General features: G+C 42.0%; 1 protein-coding gene across 1 annotated transcript in view; it reads right to left on the minus strand.

The window, feature by feature from the left end:
* The window catches only part of LOC137333349 (early endosome antigen 1), a 586801-nt gene that overhangs the window by 317265 nt on the left and 244396 nt on the right, over positions 1-25140 (minus strand). Inside the window, exons 10-12 of the mRNA XM_067997503.1 lie at positions 14011-14085; positions 3632-3715; positions 3186-3332 (exon numbers count right to left, since the gene is read on the minus strand). Of these exons, the coding sequence (XP_067853604.1) occupies positions 3186-3332; positions 3632-3715; positions 14011-14085 (306 nt within the window). The remainder of the gene's footprint in view (positions 1-3185; positions 3333-3631; positions 3716-14010; positions 14086-25140) is intronic.

The following is a 25140-nucleotide window of genomic DNA, read 5'->3' on the forward strand; positions in this document are numbered from 1 at the left end:
GTAGAATGGGCATGTAATTGGCAAATGAAATCCAATATAGATAAGCGTGAGGTGGTACATTTTGGTAGGAAGAATAAAGAGGCCACATACTCCTTGGAAAATAAGAGTCTAAATGGGGTAGAGGAGCAGTGGGATCTAGGGTTACAGGTTCACAAATCATTAAACGTAGCGACACAGGTCAATAAGGCCATCTAATAAACAAACCAAGTACTGGGGTTCATTTCTGGAGTGATAGATTTGAAAAGCAAGGAAGTTATGTTAAACTTGTATAGAACCTTGGTTAGACCACACTTGGAGTACTGTGAACAGTTCTGGTCTCCATATTATCAAAAGGATATAGAGGCACTGGAGAAGGTGCAAAAAAGATTTGCTAGGATGATATCAGAACTGAGAGGTTATACCTATCAGGAGAGATTGAAGAGGTTGGGGCTCTTTTCTCTAGAAAAGAGAAGACTAAGGGGTGACCTAATAGAGGTCTTTAAGATTATGAAAGAGTTTGATAGGGTAGATGTAGAGAAGATGTTTCCACTTGCGGGGGAGACCAGAATTAGGGGCCATAAATATATGATAGTCTCTAATAAATCCAATAGGGAATTCAGGAGAAACTTCTTTACCCAGAAAGTTGTTAGAATGTAAAACTCGCTACCACAAGGAGTAGTTGAGGCGACTAGCATAGATGCATTTAAGGGAAAGCTAGATAAACATATGAGGGAAAAAGGAATAGAAGGATATGTTCATGGGGTTTGATGAAGAAAGGTGGGAGGAGGCTCATGTGGAGCATAAACACTGGCGTGGATCTGTTGGGCCGAATGGCCTGTTTCTGTGCTGTACATTGTATGTAATTCTAATCGCCAGCGCACATTCAATTTTTGCATCTGATGACAAGATAGCAACTAAAGATGTAAATAACTTCTACTGCATATAACTGAGCACCCTGTAACAAAACACCATCATATCAGATCTAAAATTCACTCATAACATTTATTTTTATTTTTTTAAAACTCTGCCACACAAAAAAAATCAGACCAATGCAATTTTTATACGTGTATGACATGTTCAATGTCATACTTATGCGAGTCATGAAGAATTACATATACATGTGACTTTATTACTGTGAATTATGCACTCTCCTTCACTTGCTGAATTTAACAACTTCATACCAATAGCCATCATGTGTAATTAAAATACTAGTTAGTAATTTCCAGGCAGTCGTCTAATCTTGGGGTTCAACTAATAAACTTCTTTGAACTTGATTTGTAGTTTACAACATCTAAACATCAAATTATTGTCATGTAAGCATTACTATTCAGCTGGTATCAATTTAGGGAATTATTCATAGTTCCTGGGTTGGTGTCCAAGAATGAAAAAGAGACTTGTCCCTCGTTTCAATTTGTGTGTACGGTCACTAAGGCTATTGCTGACCTCAATGGAGGATGAATCAGTTACCTGTCATGAGATGACACAAAGTGTCAGATCTTTACAGTTGTGTGGTATGACAATGTAAATTATGGTTTGTCTGAACAGATATATGTGTAAGAAGTCGTTTGTACTTAAAGTACTTTCCCACAAAGTATTCTTCCTCTTTAAAGAGCATGAGATAAAAATAAAGTACAAATAAAAGATGATACAACTTGGAATTAATTGTTTAATCTATGACGGAGTCACAAATTCTGCACAATAAATAAAATGAATTTAAAATTGAGCTACTTTAAAAATATAAAAAATATTATACAAGGAATACTGTGCATAAAGATATTGGGCTCAATATTAAAATTAAATTGCGGGTGCATCGGGAGCGCGGGGGCTGCGAAAATTGCTCCAACCTGCCAACTTCCGCGTTTCCTACAGACACATCTGTGTGCGCGCAGGTGTCCCGAATCCGGAAGTCCCGCCGGCAATTAAAGCCGTCGGGATGATAGTTAAAGAACCAAATGTACCTCATTGGGGTACTTAAGGAACTTTACTTGTGACATATTAGATAGTTAGAACGATTTTTAACTTACCTGGGCGTTTTCCCACGGCTTCTGATTCACGCCTGGTGAAACCAGGCATGAAGGGCCGGATCAGGCAAAAAGAAACAAAATAAATTAAATAACAAACCATTGCACAAATTTAAAAACACAAAATCAACCTACCTTTCCACCCTGCTCCGATGTCTCTCTCTCCGATCTCCGTCTCTTCCCACCCCCCGATGTCCCTCTTTTCCCCCCCCGATGTCCCCCTGATCTCCCCTCCTCAACCCCTGATGTCCCCCTCTTCCCCCCCCGATCTTTCCCTCTCCCCCCAAGTCCCCCCAATCTTCCCCTCTCCCCCACTCCGATCTTCCCCTCCCCCCACCCCGATCTTCCGTTCCAGCGCCGGATGATGTCTCACTCTCTCTCTTTCTTTCCCCCCGCCTCGGCACTGCAGCTCCTATCGGCAGCCAGCCTGTCAATCAGGCTGGCTGCCGGGCGCAAAACCAGGTAAGAACTTTAATCACCATCAATTATATTGTGATCGCGTCGGAAACGGTAAGTTTTTTAAAATTTGGATTTGCCACACACAGCTTCACCGTCCCGCACCCCCCACTCCTCCCCACTGCCAACCTAACACTATTTTAAAATTGAGCCCTTGGTCTATAGTTCCAATCATTTTGGCTTTATTTGGCATTAGAAATTTACACAAATTTACACAAAGCTTCTTCAGAGGAAAATTGATGTATTTTTACATTACTGAGGAACTTTGGTAGTCAAAGGTTCAATAAACTAGTATGTTAGCTAAAATACTTCACAAGTTGGATAAACAGTTGGTTGCAGCATTTTTATTTTAATAGCCCAAAAATTTAGCTTATTGGCACCAACATTTTTTGATTCTGTATATTTTTCACATCTCGGGTAAAGCAAATAATTTCAGTCCTGAAATTTTAAGGGCCTTGTAATTATTTTTTTTTATATATATGTATTATATAAAACAATGTGAGTTCTTTTTTGAATTTAGCTAATTACCGTATTCCTCCCCCCTTCCAAAACACACAGATGTGCATGCTTCCTACTGAAATAGAAAATGCCTGATGTCTAAATTGATTTAGTTATACGGCAGCAATAATTCCAGCTAATGCAGAGCTGAATATATTTTATAAATGTAAGCTACAATCAGGTTGCTTTGCAGATTAAGGCCTAAAGCCTGAGGGTACAGTAAATGCCTACCTGTTTTTGGACCTCTTTGTGCAGCTTCTTGGTGGTATCCAGCTCCTCTTTCAGCTGTTGCAAGCAGCTCTGCTTTTGTTCCAGCTTAGCTTCTCCTTCTCTTTGCTCTGCCTGTAGATGGTAAATCCTTCGCTCCTGTACATCCAACTACCAATCCACACAAAAATTATAGACACTACATTTTTATTATGTTCTATTGTCTGAGTGCTAAACTATATTAAAAAGTCAAAAGGAAATCTTGGCAGCATCACAGTACTTGATATTGTGAGACTGTGCTTAAGTCTTCAGAAAGCCAATATGGTGGCACTGAGCAGCAAAGCCAATACTATTGATGTCCCTTACAGTGTAGATTCAAATCAGCCTAATCCATTTAGCTTCGTCTAATACATTGTATTATAAATCACTTGTTTTAGAGTTAAAGAACAAATGGAAAATATTTAAAGTACCTCAGCTGTTAACCCATCTCTCTTCTCTTGTAAAAGGAGGACCTCTTTACGGAGATGCAGGATTGTACCATCACGTCGCTCGAGCTGGAAGAGAGTTTACATTTCAAGGAAGAATCCACGAATGTCAACCAATGAGCAATTAGCAAGACAAGACAAGATATTGATCTGCTAAGCAAACCACTGCCGCAGCCATACAGCTAAGCAAGGTCCCATTTCCCCAGCTCTGCATTGAAAGGTAACTCTTCATTACCATCTGCCCTTTATTGATCACTGTTAAGTATCACAAAACCTGACTGAATCCACAAAATCGAGCAGAGGGCTAAAGAAAGCAAGTCAATGGCCTCTTCATCTTGGCTTAATTGAGGAATAAAACCACAAATCTCTCTGATAAAAGAAACTAAAAGCTCTGTTGATCAATCTAACTGAACAGCATTGAAAATATCTTCTCTCATACAATTAAAGCAATACACTACAACTCAAATTAAAATACTATTAAACCAAACAAGGAACTTACAAAATGATTGCACTGTGTACCATAAACATATAGTAAAAATCTCTTTTGGCCATTCTCTCTGAATAGATTTACTTGCATAATACGTGGACAAAATCAGTTTGTTAAGATGGATTGAATCATTACTGAATACAAAAGTGACTATTAAGCTAGATAAATGATGAACCAAAGTTTAGAATCACCTGACCTGTGCTGGCCTGGGGAAAAAGTAGCAATTAAAAAGTATGTAGGCATTTTAAAGCAGCTAAATAGGGAATGTATCTTAAAACATGTTATTCAGTTAATAATCTAGAATGCTTTAAAAATAAAATTGTTTCTTATACAGATCCACTTTATTCAGTCCTGACAAGAAATTGCATAATTGAGGAATATAAAGCATTAAATGACAGACTAAATGAACTCAGAATATTACTTTTTATCAGGCCAGTAAAACAGGACACAAATTAAATTAATGAATAACTAATTTTTTTAAAAGTCTTCACACAAAGGGCAATAAAAATTTGAAATGATCCAGCAGGTAAGGTAGTAGAATCAAAGACATTAGGAAAATTCAAGATGCAGGTGAATATTAGACTGGGTGAGTCAAAATACTAGAGGGATTGCATTGATGGGCTGAAAGGTCTTTTCTTGTTCTTGACTCTTTTGTTCTAAAAAATCCATTGCTTTTTGTCCACTTAATTGATTGGATTGGCAGCAGGATCAACTATATCTGCTGCAGAATCCTGGGAGAATCAACTATGGTGATGACACAGCCATGCTACGACTAAATGATCCTCTCAGCACACCACTACAGTTGATCCTGCATTTCCATCAAGGTTCAATTTAAAATACACCTATTTACCTGGCAGGTGGTTGAATTAGAAGGGTTAAAAGCAAAATAATGCTCACTGAACAGTGGAGTGGTTGATTGGCAGGACAACATTTGTATCCATAACTTTAATTTTAAATTGATCTTTAAAAAAGCAGGGTGCTCAAATTAGAAGAGTTGTTAACTTGCAAAGTTCTACTATAGAAGACTACATCTCGGCATGATTACTAAATGTACGATCAATCGTTTCCACACCCTTCTATTCTACTTAGTATCCTATATGCCTCTATAGGATTCCCTCACATTTGCTTTCTTTCAAAGCTGAAGAGTCCAAGCTTTTCTAACCATTCCTCTGACACTAGGAACCAGCCTTCTCTGCACTGCTTCCTGGGCTTGGATGTTTTTATGCCTTTGTAAACAGAACTGAATGCAATACTCAAGGTATGGTCTGACCAGAACACAGCTTCTGAATGACAGCCTCAGACATATGATCTTCTGATCTGGTGTTATAGCTCAGTATTCTGGTTTCTTTGTTAATTACTGTTCAGCAATGACTGGATCTATCATCACTCCCAGATTTGTTTCAGCCTCTTCTCTAAGCATGTCCCTCATTTTTTCTTCCAATGTGTAAGACATTGCACTTATCTGTATTGAATTTAATTTGTCATCATTCAGCCCACTTGCAAATATTGTCTAGATCCTTCTGTAATTCCATAGTTGCTTCATCAAAATCTACTGCCCCCCCAGTTCAATTTTTAAAATTTATTCTCAGGAAATGGTTGACAGTAGCATGACCGTATTTTATTGTCCATTCTTAGTTGCCCTGAGAAGGTGATTGGCTTTCTTCTTGAACTGCTGCAGTCCTTGAGATGTTGGTGCTCCAACCGTGGTGTCATAGTACTGTTTTACAATTGATTAGCTTGCTAGAACACTTCAAGAGGACATTAAGACTCAACCACACATCTCAGGTGCCCCGCTTGTGTGAACGTTCACCATTTGCATACAAATGAACATTGATGGTGTCAGCGGTAGGGATACCAAGCAGGCTGAGATGCGCTGATGTGCAGATTTTCATGCTATTATCTTTAAATGAACCATAGATTATATTTTACAAAGAGTAACAAATATCTGGCAGCAACTTTAGGAGAGTAATTCAGTTTCTTAGGTTTGTGGATGTTCATAAGCTGAGTGGTTTATGACATTATCAGAAATACTTGAGTAAATTATTGCCTCGTAATGGCTGCTGGACATCTGCTACTGTATATATATTAATATATTATATTTTACAGCAAAGCATTCTTGCATATATAATCTTTGGCATTCACATATTTTGAAATCTGCAATGGTCTTTCAGTACTAAAAAATGTAAATTCCCAGTTTCTAAAATGGGCAGTTCTCCATTGCAATACTGCTAACTAAAAACAATGAGCTGCATTTTATTGTTTCCAGTGATCCATGGTGGAATCGCATAATATTTCGCCACACTTATTTTATAGGTATTTATGATAATTGATAATATTTAATATTTAGGCAAAACCATACAAATCAGTTAAAACCCATTAAACCTCTCAGCTCACCAACTGAATAATTTAACATCTCCACCATCTACAAGGCACACGCCAGGAATACTTTCCACTTGCTCGAATGGGTGCAACGGCAACAACACTCAAGAAGCTAGACACCATTCAGGACAAAGCATCGGCACCTCATCCACTACTCTAAACGTCTACCCCCTCCACAACCGGTGTACCGTGGCTGCAGTGTGTATCATCTGCAGGATACACTGCAGCAACTCACCAATGCTTCTTCAGCAGCACCTGCCAAACCCATAATCTCCACCACCTGGAAGGACAAGGGCAGCAGGTGCACAGGAACACCACCACCTCCAAGTCACACACCATCCTGACTTGGACATATATCACCGTTTCTTCATCGTCACTGAGTCAAAATCCTAGAACACTCTACCGAACAGCATCATGGGAACACCTTCACCACACAAACTACAGCTGGTCAAGAAGGCGACTCACCACCACCTTCTCAGGGTAACTAGGGATGGGAAATAAATGCTGGACTTGCCAGCGATGCCCACATCCCAAGAATGAATTAAAATAATGAACAGTGCTTCCACAATATTTAGATATTAAAGTAACAATTCATTAAGTTGATCTATTCTACATACTGGTGTTGGTATGGAAAAGATACAAACGATTCCTGTTCTTGAGGAACAGTCCTTTTATATTCTATTTTCCCTCGGGTGGTTGTAACAACAGATTACTCCACTGACACAAGGAATAATTATAACATTTATGATTATGCTGCAATTAAGACGAACATGGCTTCCCTTAATGTCCTGATCTTATAACGAGTGCTTGTGACTCCTCAACCATATAGCTAATACACATTCAGTAGGGCTGTTATTATAGTCTTTCCAGATATTTAGTGGCAATTTCTCTGAAGAGATTTGCTATGAATCTGTCTCCAATTCACTTTCCCACTCATGTGCCCCTCAATTGTGACCTGTAGCAGTCCATCAGTAGTTCCAGGCTGTTGCTGTTTAGGGCTTTAATTAATCTTCTTTTCAAATCTAGAGGTTCCAATCCCACATTAACCCCCCCTCCTCAAACTATCATTTTAAATTATATTTCTCATAGTTCTGGTTGATAAACCTCCTTTATGATTATTAGGCAATGCCATGATTTTGGCTTCTTTGCCCATTTTACACAGAAATGATCTAGATACAAGTCATTTTAAAAGCTTGCCTAAAAAAGGATTGCTTCTCATGACAGGTTCATATCAGCTGTGGATCCGTAGTCAGAAGAGAGGCAATTAATATGAAAAATACGTAATTGTTTCTCTGAGAGAGTGCAGTTTTGAGGCACTCCTGAGAGTGCAGTTTTGAGGTAATGACTGGTTAGAGAACTTTGGAGAGAAAAAGAAGGTTGGAGATCAGGTGGTCATCGGAGAGATGGTAGTTGGAGGGATGGACTTACGGGTGGGTTTCTTGGAGAGTTGAAGTGGTAACGGCAGTCTTGAAGGCAGTGGAGAAAGTACTGGAGGACAAAGACAGGTTGATGATGTCAGCAAGAACGAGGAACTGCAATTAGGTGGGACAGGAGAAGATCAAGGGAGCAGGTAGTTGGCTTATTGGACACGATGTGAGTTATAAGGGCTATGGGGAGATATTACAGAGATTAAGATGGATGAGGGCTCAGTTGGGTGGGCAGCAGGAGGGAGAACTGGGAACTGAGGGGAGAGGGAAAATTGAGCAGCTTCTGTGTGAATGACCTTCGATTTTGTCAAAGGCCATGGGGGTAATTTTAATCTAACCTGCCTGGCAGGAAACTGACAGGATCAGATCAAGTACCTGTTTTACATTCCGCCCAATTGTACTTTTCATTGACTTCAATGGAAAGTGTAAAGCGAGCGCACAATGCAATCCTGTCAGATTCTCACCAGGTGGGTTTGTTACATATTTCCGGAGTCAGTGGCCTCAATATAACGGAGAGGCGGGAAGGGAGCAGGGTTGGGAGATGTAACAGCTGGGAAATCTGGAAATAGGGGCTTCCCAGGAGTCCTGTCAAATTTAACAGCGGAACTTGTTTTAAATTTTTCAAATCGGTTTCCTGACCGCAGCTAGCCAGGTTGAGAGGCAGGCCAGCTGGCTGTCGGGCGGGAGGTCTACAGCACCAGGCTGCAGTTGGGGATTGGAGAGGAGGGAGAGAGGGAGAGATCGTGGGCCATGGAGGACCTGGGGTGACATGGAGGACATGAGGATCGGGGGCGGAAGCAGGGCAGGGGAGAAGATTGTGGGCCGAGAGGAGGAGATCGGGGGTTCTGATGCCGGGAGAAGATTGAGGGGGGGGGTCCAATGCTGAGAGGTGGCAATCGAGGGGATCTGATGCCAGGAGGAGATCAGCGCAGGAGGGGGGGGGAGTTGGACATCGGAGGTCAGGAGGTGAGTTGGACGCGGGGGTGGGGGCGGACATCAGGGGTCCGATCGCAGGGTGGGGGAGGCGGCGAGGGCTGATCAAGGGGATGGAAGCAGGTAAAGCTTGATGGGCCGGAGGGAAGCACTCCTGCTCCCACATGGCAATTACCAATTTCATTCAGCTGTTCTCGCCTCCCTTCAGCTGCCGAGTTTCCCGAGGCCCAGAAAGCATGGACCCCAGGAGTTAAATGGGAAACACATTTAAATTTGAGGCAAGCAGCCTCTTTAAAATATTTTAAGGACGGATCCGCCTCCGGAGAGTACCCGCCTCAGTTAAAACTGGAGTCAGGGTACCGATTTTTTTATTTTTAACCCCCCCCCCCCACCCAGCTTCCATCCTGGGGGGTTAAAATTACTCCCAGTATTATTGTGAGCAAGGAAAATGCCTATGATTGGGAGCTCACCTGTTGATGAACAGAAAATCATGTGCTGGTGCACGATTTACAGGTCTGCAGAGGAGAAAGACCTGTTCAGAAGACCAGCTACGACCTTTGGCTCCTTACAAGGGTACAAGGGGAGGGCATTAGAGGTTCTAGTCCTGAAGGCAATAGAAGGAGGGAGGAGGAGTTGGTCAGTAACCTCCCCCAAGATCATGGCTAGTACAATCCTTCGATTTTAATTAATTATCATTGCACTCACTTATTTATTCATTCCTTTAAAGGGACATATACTGCTGCAGTACAGCATAACACACTAGAATTCCTTCCAAGTAAGCTCTGTTTCAAGGGATATTGCACTGCTAAGCATTCTAAAATATAGTCTTCTTGTGTTCCTCGATGTGCCCAAGAGCAGGAGATGGCAGAGCCCATGTCCAGCCTCAACCAAACAGTGTGCTGCGTCTGATAGTGTCAAACATCAACAGAGGTTGCAGTGATGGAGGAGCCTCAGCCCTTGACCTTGTCCAACAGGTACGAGATACTTGCTACCTCTGTGGATGAGAATTGTAAACAATTTTACAACACCAAGTTATAGTCCAACAATTTTATTTTAAAATCCACAAGCTTTCGGAGGCTTCCTCCTTCCTCAGGTGAATGTGGAAATGAAATCCTCGAACCTATCGCATTTATAAATCACAGAACAATGCCTAGTGATTACAGAAGTCTTTTCAACTGCCCGTTGCCAAGGCAACCAAAGTGTTCAGACAGATTGGTGTTACCTACAAGGCCACCGAATATACAAATGGCCAGAATTAAAAAAACAGATGATGTGGAGATGCCAATTAAAAAAAAGAGCGAGAAAGGCAGAAACATATCGACAGCAATTGACCCGTTATATTAAAAACAGATAACATTTGTTCGCTGGTGGGGTAACGTGTAGCATGACATGAACCCAAGATCCCGGTTGAGGCCGTCCTCATGGGTGCGGAACTTGGCTATCAATTTCTGCTCGACGATTTTGCGTTACCCGAAGGTCGGTGGCTGAATGTCCTTGACTGCTGAAGTGTTCCCCGACTGGGAGGGAACCCTCCTGTCTGGCGATTGTTGCGCGGTGTCCGTTCATCCGTTGTCGCAGCGTTTGCAAGGTCTCACCAATGTACCATGCTCTGGGGCATCCTTTTATGCAACGTATGAGGTAGACAACGTTGGCCGAGTCACAGGAGTATGAACCATGCACCTGGTGGGTGGTGTCCTCTCGTGTGATGGTGTCATCACACCATGTCATCAATGACGACGAACACCTCGCTATGGCCATCCCCACACCTCCACTACTTGCCTTTAAACAGCCACCCAACCTCAAACAGACCATCGTTCGCAGCAAATTACCCAGCTTTCAGGAGAACAGCGTCCACGACACCACACAACCCTGCCACGGTAACCTCTGCAAGACATGCCAGATCATCGACACAGATACCACCATCACACGAGAGGACACCACCCACCAGGTACATGGTTCATACTCCTGTGACTCGGCCAATGTTGTCTACCTCATACGTTGCAGGAAAGGATGCCCCGGAGCATGGTACATTGGCGAGACCATGCAGACACTGCGACAACGGATGAACGGACACCGCGCAACAATCGCCAGACAGGAGGGTTCCCTCCCAGTCGGGGAACACTTTAGCAGTCAAGGACATTCAGCCACCGATCTTATGTTCTTAAATCCACACTGTGAGGGTCATTAAATTGCAAGAGGGAGGACTTAGTGAAGCATATAGCAAAAGTGAGGAGGACCAAGTGCAGTGGAACTAAAGGATTTGCAAACAGCTTGCCAGAGGGCTAGTTTGAGGGCTACTTCAGCTGTCAAACCCAGAGATTTAGACCACAGAGGGCTTGTCTATAAAAGCATTTTGGTATCTGAGCATCAATAGTTCATGTAGTCATTTGAGCATGTGCAAAGTAGCCTGTAGTTTGGAACATCTATGGAGAAGCTGCTGTGTAGTGCTATATGATCACCCAACCGAGCTTCAGACTACTATGGAGAGTATGGCCACTCCAGGTACAACTTTCATTAGTAATGTGTTGGGCAGCAGAGACCATTGGTCCATTCCAATCCACCCATCAATTTTGTTGCTGTGATTCTGGAACTAATAGTGCTGCATCTTCTTTGTCTACATAACAAGTCGCGACACATTAAAATGTAATTCATTGTATGTGAAGTGCTTTAAGACATCCCCAAGAACATGATAAGTCCCCAAATTTATTTGTTTATTTCATTCTAATGGCTCTGTAACCTCCTCCAGCCCTACAACCCTCTGAGAACTCCGCGTTCCTCCAACTCTGGCCTCTTATCCATCCCCTACACCATTGGCGACCATGCGTTCAGCTGTCTAGGTCCTAAGCTTTGGAATTTGCTCCCTAAACCTCTTGGCCTCTCCACCTCTCTCTCCTCCTTTGACTCTCCTTAAAGCCTACCTCTTTAACCAAATCACCTGTCCTAACGTCACCTTATTTGGCTCGGTGCCCATTTTTGTCTGATTATGATCCTGTGAAGCACCTTGGGGCGTTTTACTATGTTAAAGGTGCTACATAAATACAAGTTGTTAATGGAATAATATTTCCTATTTAGGTATTCCATACAATTGATGTTAGACGCATGAATGCTATCTGAGTATAGTTAATAGTACCATGGAAAAGCTACCAATTTTGCAAAACTTAAACTGCCTCTTATTCTGCTACTAGTCAATGTTGGTCAAAGTTTATCCAGTTGCAGATATTCTGGTATATTGCTTCAGTTACCTCCTTAATGGAGTGATGCACAGCAAAGAGGCTGACACCTGAGATGTTACAATAGAGTCACATACCTTCACTCCTCAATTATGACTCAAGGTCGATGGCTCTACTATGAAAGATCTGGTGCCTGGAGTCGGTTTTGCTGTGAGTTGTAAGCCTCCTAATTCCTTTCCATTCCTGGGCCACACTTCCTCCTGACCTTGCATTGCAAGATATTTGCCAATAGCAACTACAACATGATTTGGACAGAAAACTCCTCTGTGCTATTTACTTCTATCACTGATATGGTAATACTTTAATATGTCAGTCTTTATTAAGATCACTAACTCCAGTTTTGATCTGGAATTGAACACCCCTTTTTTGATAGTCTGTCTTGCTGAGTAATTCTGCAGTTTTTCATAATTAGTTTTCAACAAGGTTCTAGCTAGTATACATCTGTCTTTTCTCTCACTTTTCATGAATCCATTTTTAGATAGCAGCAGTGCTCAGAGCGGTGTTAAACACAAATCAATAGTCTATTAGCGTTTTCCATCCACATTACATCACTCTTTAATTTTTCTATAAAATTATCAAACGGGGAAAATATGGCTGAGTAACAAATGATTTTTGTAGCCGACTAGCCTTGTTCAATCATCAATGATATACTCAATTCCACTGTTCATGAACAGAGCAATACTCCCAGATGTCATTCTGGGTACAATAATGCCACAAGATAATTACAGATGAGGAAGGCCATTCTGTTCATCTTAGTTCATCCATCGAGAAAGAACATAAAGTCACTGCCATTGTAAGATCCAATTGCTTCTTACATGATTCCAGGGTTCTGCTTTCACAACTCTATGTGGGAGTCCATTCCATGTATTGATAACTTTTTATGTGAAGAACTCCCTGATATCAGTCCTAAATTTGCTAGCATGAACCATGTCCCCTTGTCCTACTCTCTCAATTTAGTGCAAAGCAACTTTCATGATTTACCTTTTCCACACTATTTACTACCTTATATATTTTAATAAGGTCGTCTCTCAAGCCCAAGTCTCTCCAGTCTTTCCTCATAAGACATTTGACACTACGGATCAGTCTCTGCACTGCCTCCAGTGCGGAATAGCTCCCTTACATCTCAGTGGCCAGAACTGGACACAGTACCCAAGATATGATCTGACTAGGGCACTATACAGTTCCATTGTGACTTCCTTGCTGCTGTTTTGATGATACAATTCAATTCTATTTGCTTGATTGTTGCTCTGCATTGGTTGGGCATGTTGTGCTTCAAGTTTACTAAGGCTCCTAGATCTCTTTCAATTTCACCTTTTGCTATTTCAACACCTTTCAGGGAGTACGTGTCTCCCAATCTTCCTTCTTATGTGCAGCACTTTATACTTATCTATATTAAATGTTATCTGTCAATGTTCTGCCCACTTGCATATTATATCCAACTTATTTTATAATTTCTAATTCCACTGTTCCTCCTAGTTTAATATCATCTGCAAAATTGACCAATTTTCATTGAGTTTCTGAATCTGTTGTTGATGTCCATTCAAAATTGATATAAAAAATATAGCATGCCAGAAAGAAGATACAATAGATACAAGGCAAGTTAAGTTAATGTTTATTCACTCAGGCTTGTGCTTTTCATTTGAAAAATATTTTATTAATTTGATTTTCACCAAAATTTTAAAAGAATCAACATAGTTACCACCTGTAATTGTCACTATTGCTATGTTGCCCTTAATGGGCCGAAGTGGAAAAATGTAATATTCAACTATGACTAATTTCTGAAAAATATCTATTCTCAACCAGTACAATTAATTCCATTTGTTGACAACACAATGCATTCCCAGCATGCTATTGTAATACAATTTATACTCCCCTGCTCCAAAAATGATTGCAATACATTTTTTTTACCTCAGCTTTCAGTAGGCTATTGGTTTTCAAGGATTGAATTTGGTTCTCTTGAAGTGTGGTGTGAGGACTTCCAAGCTGTAAACACAAATAGACATAGTTTGACTTGAAGAGACACTAGTAATTTCAACAACATTTCAATGTAAACTTTATGGAGGTTAATCTGATGTGTGTAGGTCATGTTAGGTGTAGGCCCTACTTTCCAACTGCCAGTAATTTTTACCATGATGTGGAGATGCCGGTGATGGACTGGGGTTGACAAATGTAAGGAATCTTACAACACCAGATTATAGTCCAACTGTTTTATTTGAAAATCACAAGCTTTCGGAGGCTTTCTCCTTCGTCAGGTGAATGTCTCACCTGACAAAGGAGAAAGCCTCCGAAAGCTTGTGATTTTCAAATAAAACAGTTGGACTATAACCTGGTGTTGTAAGGTTCCAGTAATTTTTACAGTAGCTTACTGTATCAGAATCTCCAAATTAACTGAGCATGTATTAAAAAACAATTTAGCCAATTGTTAGAGAGGGATTACATCCAGTAAGGTGTCATTTTTTGCTATTCATAAGTCTTTATGATACCTACATTATAAGACTCATTTGGATGAGGCTTCAACACCTCCAATAATACTTAAGTTAGTATTCTTAATCAGAGTTTTTTGTCAACACTCCTAAATACAATGAGTGCTTATACCGTAGTTATGCATGTTGGTGCATCATGAAATAATGATGAGCTTGATCAACATTGCCAGTTTGTGCAATATATCCGACAAATCTATTTGCAATGTACCATATATCTAAAGTTTCTATTGAGGACACTGAGATGATGGTGGAACAAAAACCTCAACGGGCTTCAATAAGGAACTAGACAGGTTCTGGTCAACAAATAGAATTCAGGGTTATTTGAAATGCACCATGGAAATACTGCGGATAGATGGACTCGGTGGACCGAAAGTCTTCCTCTGCCTGAAAACGTTACTAAGTGTATGAAAGCAAGATCCATAATAGAGCACCAACTGTGATAGAGTATTCCAGAAGTTGTAAGACTTTGTAGCAGGGGCAGAGGTACCATGCTGAAAATCCATTGGGGGGGAATTTTAACACCCCTAGCACAGGTGGGACAGTAGTGGGGGGGGGGGGGGTGTTAAATTGTTAAAAATGGGAAACCCCGACCCCAACCCGCCATGAACGCGTCTACTTCCGGTTTAACCAGGCAGGTTGGGGGTCAGGCAAGTAACCTGCGAGAGGTAAGTTGGTAATTCTAATATGTTAATGAGGCTCTGTGCCTCAGATTTTGTCAGCCATTTGGATTTAACGCCTCCAGCGGGGGTTTCCTGGCATTCGGGAAACCCGGCAGCTAAAGCAGCGTGAGAACTGCCAGATCCAGCAGTTAAGTGCTTCTCCAGCAATGCTTGTGGGCCAGGAGAAGCAGGAGTGCTTCCCCCGGCCCCCCAAGCAAACCTGCCGCAATCTTCAGATTCCCCATGATCCAATCTCTCCCCCCACGATCTTAAAACACCCCCACAATCCTCAGATACCCCCCCTCGATCTCTCCCCCACAATCTGATCTCTTCCCTCGGCGATCTTCAGACCCACCCCCCGCAATCTCTTCCTCCCTCCCTCCTCTCCGTCAATGCGGTCTCGTACAGCAGGCTTTTGGAGTAAATGGAATTTTAAAAACTCTAATGAGGTCCTGCCATTAAATTCGGCTGGAACTCCGCCTGCCCCATATTTCCCGGTTGCTGACAGGCACCCCTGCCTGCTCCCCGCAAATATCGGGGCCATCGTCTCAATATCACATATATACCAAAAAAATTATCGTGCCAGAACATTTGGCACAAAATCTACCGAAACAGGAACAAGACAAAAGAAAAAGGATTCACAAGTATTCTTAAAATACTGCTACAAATCTTACTCTAGGGACCTTTAAATGCACTTCTGTTCACTCGAAGCCCTTGACACCCATTCCATATGGATAAGTAGATAACAGAGCATATACCAGTGTAAATACTGTGAAATTGTGCGAACATTTAAACAATGTCATCAGAAACTTATTTTAATACAGCTAACTGCAAACTGGTTGATGTTTCTTGTCCTAGTGCAAGACCTGGAGTCAGACAAGACAATTTGCACTGTTAAACTGAACTGTCATTAAGTTCCTATTTATTTGTCCAGCAATAGGATTGTTGCAAAAGTTAAAAAGCTACTCAATTTACAAAAACTATTGAGAAATACAGAACTTTGAGGATTTTCAAAATTTTCATATAGCGTGTGGTATTCATTAAAAAAACAACTTTTTAAATGTTTATATGAAATTACTCCTGATGAATACAAAAGACAAACATTATTATATCAGATTCAGCTTCAGTCTTTGATGAGCAGCTGTCAATGTTATCCTGAACAATTATGCAACTGCCTCTCTGGTCATACAAGCTATTTTCTTACTCTTCGGTTTTCTGTGCAATATTTTTTTCTCATCATTACAGCTTCACCTTGCACATTGTTGTTTATACTTTTGTGACAGTCCTCTGTAGTTCCATATACTTTTGAATATCAATTGACATTTTTGATAAAAATCACCTATACCAGTTGCCAATAACTCTCTGTAGTCCATGTTTCCGTTACAAAAAACACATTATTTTTTGCACTCTTCTCAATACGTTAAGTTCCATTTCACTGAAACGTGGACTTCTGAGTCTTCGATAAGCTGCAACTTCGTCTTCGCCCCCCACTACAATGTGTCCTCGTCACTGACTCTATCCCTCTCCCCAGCCAATGTCTCAGGCTGAGCCAAACTATTCACATCCTCAACGTCCTGTTTGACCCTGAGTCAAGCTTCGGATCCCATATCTTCTCCATCACAAAGATTGCCTACTTCCACTTTCGTAACATTGCCCATCTCTGCCTCAATCTCAGCCCAATTGCTGCCAAAACTCTCATCCATGCCTTTGTATTGTGCACAGTTCTGGTCTCCATATTATAAAAAGGATATAGACAGACTGGAGAAGGTGCAAAAAAGATTCACAAGGATGATACCGGAACTGATAGGATCTACTTATCAGGAAAGGCTGTGCAGGCTGGGGCTCTTTTCTCTAGAAAAGAGAAGGCTGAGGGGTGACATAATAGAGGTCTTTAAAATTATGAAGGGTTTGATAAGGTAAATGTAGAGAAAATGTTTCCACTTATGGAGGAGACCAAAATGAGGGGCCATAAATATAAAGTAGTCACCAATAAATCCAATAGAGAATTCAGGAAAAACTTCTTTACCTAAAGAGTGGTAAGAATATGGAACTCACTACCACAAGGAGTAGTTGAAGCAAATAGCATAGGTGCTTTTAAGAGGAACATAAGAAAGAACATAAGAAATAGGAGCAGGAGTAAGCCATACGGCCCCTCAAGCCTGCTCTGCCATTCAATAAGATCATGGATGATCTTCGTCCTCAACTCCACTCTCCTGCCCAATCCCCATATCCCTTGATTCCCCCAGAGTCCATAAATCTATCTATCTCAGCCTTCAATATGCTCAACAGAGCATCCACAGCCCTCTGGGGTAGAGAATTCCAAAAATTCACAACCCTCTGAGTGAAGAAATTCTTCCTCATCTCAGTCCAAAATGGCCCCTTATCCTGCGACTATGCCCCCTAGTGCTAGACTCTCCAGTCTAGCAAAACAACCTCTCAGCATCTACCCTGTCAAGTCCCCATAGAATCTTATACGTTTCACTGAGATCACCTCTCATTCTTCTAAACTCCAGACAGTATAGGTCCATTCCATTCAATCTCTCCTTATAGGACAACCTCTCAACCCAGGAATCAATGAAGTGACCCTTTGTTGCACTGCCTCCAAGGCAAGTATATCCCTCCTTAGATAAGGAGACCAAAACTGTACGCAGTACTCCAGGTGAGGTCTTACCAAAGCCTTGTACAATTTTGGAAGATTTCCTTACTCTTGTACGACAACCCCCTTGCAATAAAGGCCAACGTGCCATTTGCCTTCCTAATTGCTTGCTGTACCTGCAAGCTAACTTTTTATGCTTCTTGTATGAGGACACCCAATTCTCTCTCAACACCAACATGTAATAGTTTCTCACCATTTAAAAAATATTCTGTTTTTCTATTGTTCCTACCAAAGTGAATAACCTCACATCTCCCCACATTATACTCCATCTGCCACTTTCTTACCCACTCGCTTAACCTGTGTATATCCCTTTGCAGACTCTTTGTGCCCTCCTCACAGCTTACTTTCCCACCTAACTATGTATCGTCAGCAAACCTGGATCATTACACCTGGTCCCTTCATCCAAGTCAATAATATAGATTGTAAATAGCTGAGGTCCAAGCACCAATTCTTGTGGCACCCCACTCGTTTCAGCCTGCCAACCCGAAAATGACTCGTTTATCCCTACTCCGTTTTCCGTCCGTTAACCAATCCTCTATCCATGCCAATATATCACCCCCAACCCCACGAACCCTTAAGTGCGTAACAGCCTTTTAGGTGGCACCCTATCAAATGCCTTTTGAAAATCCAAATATACTACATTGACTGGTTCACCTTTATCTTCTCTGCTAGTTACATCCTCAAAAAACTCTATTTTCTCCTCTAATAGGAAGCTAAATAAGCACGAGGGAGAAAGGAATAGAAGGATTATGCTGATAGGCTTAGATGAAGAGGGGTGGGAGGAGGCTTGTGTGGAGCATAAACGCTAGCATAGACCAGTTGAGCCGAGTGGCCTGTTTCAGTGCTGTAAATTCTATGTACTTCTACGTAACCGCCAGACTCAATTACTTCAGCATTCTCCAGGCCGGCCTCCTATCCTCTGCCCTCCATTATTGCAAAATTTTGCTGCTTATATCCGATCCTGCATCCAATCTGGCTTGGCCATCAACCCCCCCCCCCCCGCCCTCATTGACCTACATTGGCTCCTAGTTTCTCAAATTAAAAATACTTACCCTGGTATTTAAATTCCCCCATAGTCTTGCCCCCCTCTATCTCACAGGGCATAGGGAGCACAAGCTTATCTTTTGCTGTTGACATAAAAGTATGGGTTTTGGCAAACAAGGAGAAGGGCTTTCAGGAAGAGATAGGTTGGGAGTATAGGCAGACAGGTAATGTGAATAATTGTGAGGTTATACATTTTGGGAAGCAAAAGAAGAAATGAGAGTCAAAAGCAAAATACTGCAGATGCTGGAAATCTGAAATAAAAACAGAAAATGCTGGAAATACTCAGCAAGTTAGGCAGCATCTGTGGAGAAAGAAACAGAGTTAACGTTTCAGGTCGATGACCCTTTGTCAGAACACAGAAATGAGAATACGCCTCAGGGATTCAAAAATATAATTCCCTGAAAGTGCAAGTGCAGGTAGATAATGCTATAAAAGATCACAGAATTTTGGGTTTTAGAAATTGGAACATAGAATACAAGAGTAAAGAAGTAATAGTAAATTTGTACAAAACATTGATTAAGCCACAGTTATAGAAAGGACATTGAAGCCAGAGACAGCATACAACATGGATTCACCAGGATGATGCCAGGCATGGGAAACTATAACTATAAGGAATGATTTGAGATAATGGGACTATTTTCAGGGAAGAAGTTTGGGAGGAGATCTAATAGAGATTTTTAAAATTTGATAGGTTTCGACAGCACGAATAGGGAAAAACAATTTCCTGTATCTGGGGAGTCAGTGATGAGGGGTCATCAATTTAAAATTGTCACCAAGAGTGAGGTGAGAGGTTAGGAATGGGTTGTTGGAGCGTGGAATATTTTGCCACAAAAGTAGTTAAGGCAGAAACCATTGCATCCTTTAAAGGAAAGTTGATAAATATTTGAATCAGAGGAAGATACAAGGTTATGGGGAGAAAGCAGAGCAGTGGCGTAGTTTTGGATTGCTCTAGAAAACAGCCAGCATAAACACAATAGACAGAACAGTCTCATTCTGTGCTGTATACCTCTGTGGTTCTATGGTTCTTTGACTAAGTTTTTGATCACCTCTCCTACTCTCTCCTTTGGTTCGGCATTGTTTTTTTCCCCTTAAGCCTTTTTCCCTTTAAGAGGAAATAGCGGAGGCTCTGACCATCATGTTCCAATCCTCACTGGATACAGGCGTGGTGCCGGAGGATTGGAGAGCTGCTAACGTTGTAACATTGTTTAAAAAGGGAGCGAGGGATAGACCGTGTAATTACAGGCCAGTCAGTCTAACCTCGGTGATGGGCAAATTATTGGAATCAATTCTGGGAGACAGGATAAACCGTCACTTAGAAAGGCACGGAGTAATCAAGGACAGTCACTGCATGGATTTGTTTAAGGAAGGTCATGTCTGACTAACTTGATTCAATTTTTTGAGGAGGTAACAAGGAGGGTTGATGAGGGTAGTGCATTTAATGTAGTCTACATGGATTTTAGTAAGGCTTTTAACAAGGTCCCACATGGCAGAATGGTCAAAAAAGTACACGCCCATGGGATCCAAGGGAAAGTGGCAAGTTGGATCCAAAATTGGCTCAGTGGCAGGAAGCAAAGGGTAATGGTCGACAGGTGTTTTTGTGACTGGAAGGCTGTTTCCAGTGGGGTTCCGCAGTGCTCAGTACTAGGTCCCTTGCTTTTTGTGGTATATATTAATGACTTGGACTTAAATGTAGGGGGCATGATTAAGAAGTTGGCAGATGATACAAAAATTGACTGTGTATTTGATAGTGAGGAGGAAAGTTGTAGACTGCAGGAAGATATCAACGGACTGGTCAGGTGGGCAGAAAAGTGGCAAAGGGAATTCAATCCGGACAAGTGTGAGGTAATGCATTTGGGGAGGGCAAATAAGGTAAGGGAGTACACAATAAATGGAAGGATACTGAAAGGTGTCGTGGAAGTGAGGGACCTTGGATGTCCACAAATCTCTGAAGGTAGCAGGACAGGTAGATAAGGTGGTTAAGAAGGCATATGGAATACTTTCCTTTATTAGCCAAGGCATAGAATATAAGAGCGGGGAGGTTATGCTAGAACTGTATAAAACACTGGTTAGGCCACAACTTGAGTACTGTGTACAGTTCTGGTCACCACATTACAGGAAGGATGTAATTGCACTAGAGAGGGTACAGAGGAGATTTACGAGGATGTTTCCAAGACTGGAGAATTTTAGCTATGAGGAAAGATTGGATAGACTGGGGTTGTTCTCTTTGGAACAGAGGAGGCTGAAGGGTGATTTAATTGAAGTGTACAAAATTATGAGGGGCCTAGATAGAGTGGATAGGAAGGACCTATTTCCCTTAGCAGAGAGGTCGATAACCAAAGGGCATAGATTTGAAGTAATTGGTAGAAGGATTAGAGGGGAGCTGAGGAAAAATCTTTTCACCCGGAGGGTGATAGGGGTCTGGAACTCACTACCTGGATGGGTGGTAGAGGCAGAAACCCTCAACTCATTTAAAAAGTACCTGGATATGCGCTGAGGTGCCATAACCTACAAGGCTACAGACCAAGTGCTGGAAAGTGGGATTAGGCTGGGTGGCTCATTTTCGGCCGGCACGGATACAATGGGCCGAATGGCCTCCTTCCGTGCCATAAATTTTCTATGATTCTATATAAATGTTAGATGTTGTTTTTATTTCAGGCTCTATTTTAGATCTTTTGCCATACATTTTCCAGTGCCAACTCATTTTGTCAGCATGAGCAGAGCACAGGAGAGGAGTACTGCTGGATACTCTTCATTAGCCGACTTCACCTGTCCAATGTGGGGTGAGGGTTCTTTCCATTATGGTGGATAATCAAGGTCCCACTGTACCTCTGATTATGTGGTTTAACTTAGCACTGATGTCACAAATAAATTTAAATCTGGGAAGGCCTAAAATGGGTTCCAATTACCCTAGTGGTAACTGCAGTATATTTCGGCCACAAACATTAACTATTAAAGAATGTAATCCCAAAGGATTCTCATGAATAGGTGAAAGGAGCATAATGAATCTGGGTTTATCAATTAGCTCTTGGAACTGAAGAAGCATCTGAGTGATGTTGCAGGAATTAAAAATCAAATGTTTGAGTTTAACAGATCACAAAGTACTTCCGTATAATTACAGACATTGAGTAGTTGACTTATTGGAAGCTATTATGGTCTGGAAACTCAGTCTGTGAGATTTCAATCTGTCCCATTCAATAGTCAAGTAATTAGTCTCAGTTTGGTCAAGGCTGGTGCCAGAGCTGTCTCGTCTTAAGGAATAAGATATTCATTCTTGCTGCAGGTAAAAGGGAGGTGCCTCTAGGAGTTCTAGATGGTCAGGTAACCAGATTCAGCATAATCCTGAGGATGACCTCAAGGGAGAACAAGCACATAGTTGTATAGTGTGCCAGGGATTAGAAAGATCATGCAGAACCAAGTTTTAGTGTTGATTCTTAGAACAAAGTAGCAACATTTGCGCATTATCCCCCAAGGTAAGTAAGTCCACCTGTGGGACCTTTATTGCGAAAATATCAACAATACCACTACTTAGTGACAAAGTGATCTAACAGGATGAATCGTGCTGTAGGAGTCTGTTACCTAGTCTCAGCTTCTGCCACCTGCTAATCAGCCACAAAGATCTCACATCTCTTGCATTGATCTTCAGGGCATCAGTTTGCATACCTCCCCTAGGTTTAGGTTCCACTGTGGTGTCATCTATTCAGACAATAATTAACTGACATTGAAGTTGGACTAGGATAAACTGTAGCATTAACCAAACTGCATATAGTTCTTGTTGATTTTTGCACTAGGATTCTTGACATGGTGACCGAGTGGTGTTGATGGATCTAATGTTTCAGTAGGCACTCCATCCCAAAGCAAAGAATTGTTGATAAAGATGGGTTATCAAAAAGATAGCTGTTATTCATGGTTACTTACTCCTTAATGTCTCATCATAAGAGAAAATATGTTACTTACCTTAATTTCAAACATTTGATACTAACTGTCTCTCTTAACTCTCGTGCTGTTGTAATTTCTCTTGTATTCTGGAAGATTCTCATAATCACTGCCCGGTATAATCTGTGTGTCGCTTTTTTATTTAGTCCCAATAACCAAAAATGTGTCCCTGATCCTCTCATTCCCTTTCATATTCTGCCCCTTCCCCCGCAGCCCCTTCAGAGCTGTTTTAAGGCGGTGGATTTTCCTGAATATAGTGGTGATCTACAGTGGTGGTCCCAACATTATTATAAGTAGTGTCGATAGAGCTGAGTTTACCTTTACGATGAAGGGATTGAATGATCTAATTTCATTACTTGTAACACTGTTCCAAATCCTTGCACCAAAAAGGCTAATTTTTAGAGCTGAAAAAGTTATGCTTGCGCTATCCTCAGCATGTTCCAGTCCCAAACTTGCAACACTGATGGTACAAACGGGCTAGATACTTAGGCACTGAGAGCCTTCACTAATGGTATGGCCTACCCACCTCAGCCACTCTCTTGTTGGGCTCACTATTTGGATCATAATTTAAGAGTACAGCTTATCTCATTCAGACATAACAGAGAAAATGTCTGCTCTATCAAGGTTAAGCACTGAAGATGCAGAGTGGAGTTCTCAGTTGGTGACTTACTAGCACTCTTTACATTGTAATTTGAACTTTCTGCAGGGAGTTATCAACACCAAATTGAAGGCTGGATCTTCAAAGTACTACTTCTTTCCAGACACGATCAGTCTAATTCATTTTAAAAAAAAATTATTTGTTCATGGGATGTGGCGTCGCTGGCGAGGCCGGCATTTATTGCTCATCCCTAATTGCCCTTGAGAAGGTGGTGGTGAGCCGCCTCCTTGAACCGCTGCAGTCCGTGTGGTGAAGGTTCTCCCACAGTGCTGTTAGGAAGGGAGTTCCAGGATTTTGACCCAGCGACGATGAAGGAACGGCGATATATTTCCAAGTCGGGATGGTGTGTGACTTGGAGGGGAACGTGCAGGTGGTGGTGTTCCCATGTATCTACTGCCCTTGTCCTTCTAGGTGGTAGAGGTCACGGGTTTGGGAGGTGCTGTCGAAGAAGCCTTGGCAAGTTGCTGCAGTGCACCTTGTGGATGGTACACACTGCAGCCACTGTGGGCCGGTGGTGAAGGGAGTGAATGTTTAGGGTGGTGGATGGGGTGCCAATCAAGCGGGCTGCTTTGTCCTGGATGGTGTTGAGCTTTTTGAGTGTTGTTGGAGCTGCACTCATCCAGGCAAGTGGAGAGGAGAGTATTCCATCACACTCCTGACTTGTGCCTAGTAGATGGTGAAAAGGCTTTGGGGAGTCAGGAGATGAGTCACTCGCTGCAGAATACCCAGCCTCTGACCTGCTCTTGTAGCCAAAGTATTTATATGGCTAGTCCAGTTATGTTTCTGGTCAATGGTGACCCCCAGAATGTTGATGGTGGGGGATTCAGCGATGGTAATGCCATTGAAGGTCAAGGGGAGGTGGTTAGACTCTCTCTTGTTGGAGATGGTCACTGCTGGCACTTGTCTGGCGCGAATGTTACTTGCCACTTATCAGCCCAAGCCTGGATGTTGTCCAGGTCTTGCTGCATGCGGGCTCGAACTGCTTCATTATTTGAGGGGTTGCAAATGGAACTGAACACTGTGCAATCATCAGCGAACATCCCCATTTCTGACCTTATGATGGAGGGAAGGTCATTGATGAAGCAGCTGAAGATGGTTGGGCTGAGGACACTGCCCTGAGGAACTCCTGCAGCAATGCCCTGGGGCTGAGATGATTGGCCTCCAACAACCACTACCATCTTCCTTTGCGCTTGGTATGAATCCAGCCACTGGAGAGTTTTCCCCCTGATTCCCATTGACTTCAATTTTACTAGGGCTCCTTGGTGCCACACTCAGTCAAATGCTGCCTTGATGTCAAGGGCAGTCACTCTCACCTCACCTCTGGAATTCAGCTCTTTTGTCCATGTTTGGACCAAGGCTATAATGAGGTCTGGAGCCGAGTGGTCCTGGCGGAACCCAAACTGAGCATCGGTGAGCAGGTTATTGGTGAGTTACTGCCGCTTGATAGCAATGTCGACGACAGCTTCCATCACTTTGCTGATGATTGAGAGTAGACTGATGGGGCGGTAATTGGCTGGATTGGATTTGTCCTACTTTTTGTGGACAGGACATACCTGGGCAATTTTCCACATTGTCGGGTAGATGCCAGTGTTGTAGCTGTACTGG

Source organism: Heptranchias perlo, chromosome 16, assembly GCF_035084215.1.
Source record: "Heptranchias perlo isolate sHepPer1 chromosome 16, sHepPer1.hap1, whole genome shotgun sequence".
In the NCBI taxonomy this organism is placed as follows: domain Eukaryota; kingdom Metazoa; phylum Chordata; class Chondrichthyes; order Hexanchiformes; family Hexanchidae; genus Heptranchias; species Heptranchias perlo.